Here is an 8,984-nt window from a genome sequence, read left to right on the forward strand (position 1 = left end):
ACAATTCACTGTAATAGATCACTTTCGATCTATCTTCCCTCCCAGGCGGATGTGCACTACTCTAAGTGCGTTACATAAACGAATAAGTACGTGAACTGATCGGACTGGGCTAAGCCCAACTCCTACAGAATTTGGATATTTCTCTTTAGAATTTGGGTTAACGACAACTAGAATTTGGTAACTAAAAATATATATATAGAAAAGGAGTGATGTAATGTAGATAAGACGAGCACCTTATCTTACGCGTTGTTTCCTTCCTTTTTTTTCTTGAGATTTTTGGAATGCGAGCAAGGAGACTAATTAATAGGGAGGGGAAGGGCGTGGAAGGCTGCCCCTTCCCTTGTCGGAAATCTTGGAGAGGATTATTCGCACCCCAGCCGATGACTGTGATGTTTATACTCTACCCACCGGGTTCCTAGAGTCCTAAAGGTCCTTAGGGGCCACCCGTCACCCACCACCCTCTGTCAGAGCCGAGGCCTCCTTCCACGAAAGAAAGTTTAGTAAATCAAGGCTACTTTAATTCTGTTGGATTTTAACTTAGAGTGGGTACTTGTAATAAGATAGTCAAGGAGGAGTTTTTTCTTTATCAGGGATCATGAAGTAGATTGTTTTTAAGCAGCTTGGTGTTAAATTTATGTATAATTATATCAATAATGGATATTTTGACAATTTCATAAAGTTGTTTATTGGTGATGTACCTATTATGGCAGAAGCGGTAAGCATAGTTATGGATAGTGTTAAGTTTACTGAAGTTTGGGGCACTAAGAAAAGCGAAACTGCCATAATAACGGTTTGAATTTGGCATTTTAAGTCGCATTGATAACAAGCACCCTGAACACCCCCCCCCCCCCCTATGCCACTTGTTATTCCTTATACTAATGATGTTTCATCCGTTTTCTGATCTGTCCATAGAAATTGAACCTACTTCAATTTCTATGGGTCTGTTATATTTCAAAGATATTCCACCTTATAGTTTATACAGCGTTGGATACCTGAGTTTCAAACAACCGCGTGCCGCAATGCATTCTGGGTTCTAAATTAGAGCTAATGCAAAACGCGTGAACTGCGCAAACAGCAGACGACTCAGAAGGGAAGCAGACGGAATAGTTCCACTATGTCCTCTACCAAAAGAAAGCAAGATAAACCCACAAAATCACTGTTCGTTCCTGGATCAGAAGGTAACGGCGTTAATATGATGAGGCAAACGTTACACTTATGTATATTTCTGTAGGTAGAAATACCCCAAAAATTGTTCTTGGTTACCGGCAGTACGCCATTACCTTCCTGCTCGTATAATTGTGTAACACATTGTGTTAGTGTAACTCAGGGGATCGAGCCTGGGCACAGATACATTGATAGGATATTTTCGACGACCTAATGTTAAAAAGGCATTGCGTGAAGACCAAGAGGCACATGTCACGTCCGAGAGTAGGTTATTTTGTCAGATGATTCCTAAATGAGATCTCCAATAGCAATTACATACTTCATTTAGGAATCAACACAGCATTGTACAGCAGTGTTCTGTGAAGCCATATAGAACCTATGATGAAAGACTCAGTCCAATGATAAAACAATTGGCGGTTAAGCTTACCGCAAAATTCACATTATTTGCTTACCATCTTGAATTTATTCATGTTTCCAAGATGTCAAAAATATGAATAATAATTATTTCAACTTTTGAAGGTATGATAAGGATTAAGTACAGAGAGCACTATGTTTTGCAGTTAAATTAAGGTGGCATTTATTTGTTACTGCCTAATGTACAGTAGCTTAAATAATGTTCTTTTGTGGCTTGAGGTTCATCTGGTTATGTCAATGTACAGTCTACGTTAACATTTACTGCATTTTCTGTTATGAAAATTTAAGAACAAAACAGACACAAAATATTTGCACATAAATTTCTCTGAGTTGTTCATCAGTACCAGGACTGGACGTTTGATACCAAAATCCAGTGTTTTATAAGGTAGTCATTGGCAACCATGTTTGCTCATTTCTGCAATGAATACGATCACACTGTCTTACAAATATAATGTTTACATTCTGTAAGGAGGAATTCATGAGATCTTGTCATGTAAAGTGCCATAGACCATTGAGATTGTACCAGGAAGGCTGCAACCAAGCAGTAAATGGCCTTACTATAGGGAAGCAAAGTGAATTATTGTGATTTATTTCCATAATGAGCCAGACAGGAGAATTACTTTGCACTTTAAAAATCATGCCATGCAAGTAATCAGGCAACTCTTTTAAAATAATCTAGACAAATCACTTCCATGAAGTAAAATTCAAAAGAACAGAAAATTTGAGCAAGTTTATAGCTTGGGTGTCAGATTCGAGAATAGTTTCCTTTGAGTGAGAGGACTTATGGTGGCAAATGATGGCATCTGGGTATGATTTGTAAGAAGATAATACGGATTCCTTTCCCATTAGAATCTTGTTAACTCTACATTTGCTTCTTTTTGTGGTATCTTTTCAAACAGTTGTATCAGTATCAGTATTTGGAAAGTATTGTGGAAACTACATAACTGGCTAAATTGTAGGTGCATTAATTTTGAAAGTTTGATCTTACCAAATACCAGTCATTAATGCAATCGAAACAAGATCGTTGGTTCATTACACAGTGCACTGTGAAGTGTAAACAAATTCAAGTGTATATATTTAAGTCAAACCCAGCCAACAGTTTGAATGTTAGAGTCACCTTTCTTCATTAATTAATTTTTTTCTCCTGCACAAAACTAGAGCCATCATTTAAGTCAAGAGGACCAAAGACTAGGAACCAGGCAAGATCACGACAAACAACACAAGCACGAAGGAGTGGGCGGGTTCCAAAGAAGAAGGTACCTTTCTCCAATGAAATACCAGTTCCAAAGAAGAGAGTGAAACGTCGGAGTGATGAGGTCATTCTTAGTCCAACGCAGCCCTCTAGTAACAGAGCAAAAATTTTGCCAACCAAGAAGGGACAAAGTCAGAAGAGCGTACCTCCCAAAAAGGTAGAGCAGCACCAAATACTGGAGGTTTATACAGAGGCCACAGAGAGTTCAACTGTAAGTAAAATACAGAGCATGCAAGAATAAATTCACTAATTAAGTTTATCAACCACTTGTCTTGCAAATAGTCTTGTAAATCAATTACCAACTTAGCCTTGGATTTATATTATAGTCATTAAATGTGATTAAAATCTTATTGTGAATGCCATCCTATGCATACATTATTTTACGTTAATTCAATTATATATTTTGATAAAATGTTTCAGATGGAGCTTCCATCGGATACTGACAGTGATTCATCAGAGATCAAAATAGAAACAGATTCAAATCTTGAATCAGTTCGGCTGGCATTGAAGGACACTTTGGAAAGCTTACAGACTATGGATGATCCAACCATCAATGTAGAAATACCATATTTTGTGATAAAAAAGAAAAAGAAGAAGAAGAAGAAGGCCAAGAAAAAGAGTAAATCTGAGAAAAAAGAAGTCACTGACAAGCCTCAGCTGCAGCCAAAATTTGTTAAAGTTGAACCAGATGCTGAACTTGAAGATATAAGTAAGGAGAATGTATTAGATATTGATCTGCTGAGGAAACTATCTGCTGATTCGTTGGTCTTGAAGTATGCAGATCATCAAACTGTGACAGTTCCTAAAGATAAGGATAATGACATAACCCAGAGTGTGTACACATGTAAGATGCTTCCCAGTCACTGCTTTGAGAAGTTCATGGGCATTGATGAGGATACTAAACACCAGATTACCAGACATCTTCTCCGTCATGTGGGAGAGCTCCTAACAATGGCTAATGAAGGTAGGAACAACAAGCCCCCTCCCTTGCCCCTCTTATAACAGTTAATCTTCATACTATGTAATGAAGCATCTTTATTGAAAGAAAACTTCTCCTTTATAAGTCATGGAGGTAGAAGATTTGTCGCAAGGATATACCTTGCACCCCCCCCCCCATTTCCATCAAACATAATTGATCTTGAACATCCATGTGTGCAACAGCATTATTCAAAATTGCTGATGTGCAGAGATGCTGATCAGAGTCCTCATGGATGGATATTTCTGAGTTCAAGCATATTGTTTGGTTCACTGGTTGTAAAAATGTTGAATGGTATGCATTCACCTCCTTTGTGATTAAACTACATTCTTGTCTGTCAAATGAGAAGGATTAATGGGCGGTCTGTTGAGCAGGATTAATGAGTGTGACACTACATTCCTGCCTTGTTATCTCTCAATACCCACTGAAAAGAGAAGGCTTGACATAGGCAGACCACAATCATCACATGGATAGGATTTAAAACTATCTTCTGGCTTCCTTATCCTTGGGATTTACTACTACTCAAATGAGAAGTATTTGCTTTGTAACTTACTTGAATTTCTGGATTGGATTTTTAATGGCTAACAATATCCCATTCTATGATGAATAGAATTATGTATATAATGGATAAGTTTGTAAATTTCCTGTCTTTTAATATTTTTGTGTGTAGGTATGGCAACCAAAGAATCTTCAGAAGGAACTGCTCATGAAGAGGACGATGAAGCTGCAGCTTGTAAGAATAACTTTCATATTTAATTCAAAATTTAATCAAATATTCTAATCTGCATGCATGGAGACTTAACTTCAATGCTGGTATTTTGCATTGTAGTACTTAATGTATTAATACCTTGGGTGAGTTCATTGTGGATTATGTTCCTGCTTTGGAGAAATCTGATGCAATCGTGTTTCTCTGATAATAGTTTTATTTTTTTTGAAGTACTGTAGGTATTGGTTCATCATTGTTTCTTTTACACAAGCTTTTGCAAATTATCGGTGAAAACGTTTTCTGTGAACTCTATGAAATTTCTTTGTCATTAAAAAGTATACAATTAGCTGGTGATAGGCCTCAGGAACTGGTGATAGTCTGTATCCACCTTGTAATTAGGTATATATATCTATATATATATATTTATTAAATTACAACGTTTCGAGTATAAACTCTTCAACAATGTAACAAATATACAACTGTTGTAGTTTTTAGTGTTCGACCAATAATCAGGGCAATTATCAGACAATCGGTAAATAATCAGCATCAGCAAAATCCATTGCGCTACCGATTATTTGGAACCAATTATTACGTTCCACATTAAGGATTGTATTTTTCCGCGCTTTTGATTCACCACAACCACAACAGGAGAAGAATTTATATCATTTGATTCAATGCTGTTCATAGCCGGGGAAAGGTGCGCTAATCTACCCTGTAACGGTATCGCAAGTCCCTCACACGAGTTTGTTCTAATGCTGTTCAATATACTATCCAGGTTTGGCAGTTAACTTCATACAGTATACCCTGGATAAGCTTAGGGAGACGACGTAATTTTTTTTTTCACCTCGCTTCTTGCATCTAACAAAACCTGTTATCATGTTCAACCATTGATAAGAAAGAATAATTTTCTTGAGTAAATATAAAACCAAATCAATATACTTTTGAACCACTTTGGCCGTTTCACCGTAGGTGAAAACTCGAAAGTGAAATGATAACATTAGGCATTGTTCATTGTGAGTTCTTTGATAGTATTGGCCTAGAAGTTAGTAATCATGCTGATTAGAGGAACTGAATACCACACATAACAGTATCATGTATTTGCTCCATAGTTATCACAGCAGCTGCAAAGAAAACAACGTACCATGTTGCATCAAATCCAAAGCCTTTCACAGTCTCTCATCCTCAAAATGTGAATCTCAAGCGATCTCGTTACACAGTGATTCGTTCGTCAGAGGGCAAGGAAGGTACTAATGAAGTAGTGTTACTACCCAGAGGCAGAGGTTTCTACAGCTATAGGCCTCCAGAAGATGAACCACAGCTGGATGCAATCACTGAACAATCCTTCCATACTGTCATTGACAATTTACTAGGGCAAGCCTCTATACCCAAGGTAGAGAGTACAGCTGGACCATCTAACCAATCATTGGTTACTCTTACTAACAATGTTGTAATGTCAGGAAATGGCAGTGTTGTAGTAGGAGAGGTAAGGGATGGTGTGGCTGATGTCAGTGGTGTCCAAACATCTGTAATCTTACTGGATGAGAAGGACATCCAGATGGATGTGGAGGTCAGCACTGGTGCTCGAAGAAGAAGGTCACCAATCAGCGGTGTCCCAGATGGTGTAGGATCCATCATGAAGATGAACCATACTTTACCAGAGTCTGAAGGGACCATGGATTCGTCTGATCAAATATTAGGAAACCCTCAAGAAGTCCCCTACCCTGACCATACATATTCCTTCTCTGATGGATTAGCAACCACTACTATCCATACTAATTCCGATGGGACTCCAACAGTGGCCCCTATCAGCATTGAAGATTCTAGTGCAGATAAACTAGACATCAATCCCATACTTAATTCAATGAATGAGCAAGTCAGTCGGCTGATTCCAGATATTGAGCATCCTGGTATCTTACCAGCACAGAACTCAAGTATTGTAGACCAGGAAGAGCAGGAGGCATCTACCTCTCAGGCAACAGTAGTGGATCCTGCTGCAACAGCTAGTGTTGCTAGTGTCATGACACCAGAGGAAGAGGAAATGCTTAGAGTAAGTTTAACCCCCCATAGCACTTTAACATAGCACTTTGAGTTGCTGTGAAGTAGGTTAATGTTCCCAGTTTATGTTAGTTCTAACATCTTCCTACCATCTATTGTAGGAAGCACCAATGGTGGTATATCTTGAAGGAATATCTTGCTACATAGTCTGTGATAATACATTATAAGGGTTATCATTGTGGTGGTATCAAGCCATTCAAATGCAGGAATCACAGTTTGTCTCAAATTGTGCTGGGAAGCAAATGCAATGATAGCAGTATCAAGTAAGGACATTCTGTGTTCCAACTTCCAATGACAGAAATTGACAGAATTAGTAAAAAAATGTTTCATTGAGACATTATAGCTTGTTACTACATTGTTTTTGTTGTTGGAAAGTCAAACCTTCTCAAGGTGGACTTACTTAATAAATGCCTCTGGTGACAAACTCTACCTTGTTGCTAGTTACCCTGGCATGAAAATTGAAGGAAATCTTTGCTTGTAAGTATATACTTCATTTTGAATCAACGAGTCTGTTGCAAGTGTGTGCATGTGTTGACCTGTGATTACTATTTTATCTTTGCAGGTGAAGGCAGTGGACCTCTTGGATAGCCTTCTCAAAAACCAGAAGAAGCGGGGGCCTTTCAGATGTCAGATCTGTCATAAGATACTCACAGCTGCTAGTACATTAAGAGCCCATTATCGTAGTCATGCAGGTAGGAGATACCTGGATAAGTACTGTACATGAAGTAGAGCACCAATTGGAAGACACACTCACAAAGGGAGAATAAATGCACAAATAACCTCTGTTGCTCTTAAACAACCTTTCACCTCAAATTACTAAGCATCTTACTTAGCTACTACTAAACAGTAGTTACTGAAGTAAATAGCCATTCATGGCTCCCATCATTCTCAATCTATTGATAATCGTGTTTGTTGGTTCAACAAAAACTTTGAGCCACTCTGGTGGTGAATACCTCCAGATTATACATCTGGATATCACATAATGACCTCTCAATGATCATTAACTTAACATTCATCAATAGTCACAAGCTTCTCAAGAATGCAAGGTAATTATGTAAAGTGAAGATTCATTTAATTGATTTCATGTCATCTCTGTTGGTTAGAGCTTCAATTAGACCAAATAACATCATAAACTAACCTATTCACCATTGTGAGTACAAGATCCATGGACTTTTGAAGGAGAAACATTTTACAAATTTTCAAACATTGGTGCCAATGACCTTAGATGACCTTTAAGGTGATATTCATGTAACACTTTCTAAGGAATGATTTTAATATCATTATCGGGTGAAAGTATTTTGCATAGTTTCAAATGTAAGGAGCCAATGGTACACCACACAGGATCAGTACTACAGTTTTTCTTCTATTTTTGCTTGTCTTTGCCTATTGTTATCCTTTGTCTTTGTTGATATATATATTTACATATGTATTCCTACTTTTTAAAATAAAGTGACCTGACTTCCCCATGTCCGGGAACTATCCCCATATTCCGTGTACCGTCCTTAGATTAATAAGCCCCGTAAATATCCCCAAATTTAATATACCGTCCCAGGATAGATTTAAGGCTACCATCCTTGCTGTATGGAAATTAATTTTATAATTAGTAGTAGTAGTAGTGGTAGTAGTAGTAGTAGTAGTGCATACCTTGAAGCAGACAGGTGGTGGGTTAACCTTCATCACAGATGATCTACACATGAATGTTTTAACCTTCAACACTGATGTGCTCCTCTTTTCTTCCCTGTCAGGTATAAAGCCTTTCCAGTGTTTGCTATGCAATGCAACTTTCACCAGACAACACAGTCTCAACTATCATATGATGATTCACAACCAGGAGGCAAGGTTCAGTTGCAGTTTTTGTGCTCGTCAGTTTCGCCATGCCAACCATTTTAGGGAACACCTTCGAAGGCATACTGGTGAAGAACCTTATGGGTGTACAGACTGTCCTGCTCGGTTTAAAACTCGTAACACATACAAACGACATATGCGGTCAAAGCACAATAAGATAGTCACCCACAAGAACAACATTAAACTTATAACAGATGATAGTGACTAGACCAGTAGCTACAAAGCATAAGCCAATGTAAATTTTAGAACTAACATAGACATTGAATGGTTTATCAATTGATTCTCTGTTACTAATAATACATGTGGTTGTGTGATGAAACAGAAGACCAAATCAACCTGCAGCATGTGAACTGATTGCATGTATATTTGAGTTGTTCATCAAATGACCCATCATTGCAGTGATGAATCTGCAGAGGATCACAAGTTACTGGTGATAAGCCCTTGATGTCTTGAGTGAGGAATGAACAATGGGAAGGAATGTACACATAAAGCCACTCTTTGGTCTGTTTAAAGTCTTATTGCATAATAACAATCCGCCATGATTAATGAACAACCAGTGATTGATGGTCGTG

At 37.9% G+C, this 8,984-nt stretch overlaps 1 protein-coding gene across 1 annotated transcript; it reads left to right on the forward strand.

Annotated features, from left to right (window-relative positions):
- Positions 1–1,018: 1,018 nt before the first annotated feature.
- LOC139972152 (uncharacterized) lies at positions 1,019–8,652 on the forward strand. The gene is made up of 7 exons (XM_071979133.1): positions 1,019–1,178; positions 2,737–3,041; positions 3,251–3,794; positions 4,477–4,539; positions 5,622–6,559; positions 7,130–7,259; positions 8,313–8,652. The coding sequence occupies exons 1-7, from the start codon at positions 1,115–1,117 to the stop codon at positions 8,618–8,620; spliced, it is 2,352 nt and encodes a 783-aa protein (XP_071835234.1). The 5' UTR covers positions 1,019–1,114; the 3' UTR covers positions 8,621–8,652.
- The last annotated feature ends 332 nt before the right edge of the window (positions 8,653–8,984 follow it).

The sequence above is a fragment of the Apostichopus japonicus genome, chromosome 8 (genome assembly GCF_037975245.1).
Source record: "Apostichopus japonicus isolate 1M-3 chromosome 8, ASM3797524v1, whole genome shotgun sequence".
Lineage (NCBI taxonomy): Eukaryota > Metazoa > Echinodermata > Holothuroidea > Aspidochirotida > Stichopodidae > Apostichopus > Apostichopus japonicus.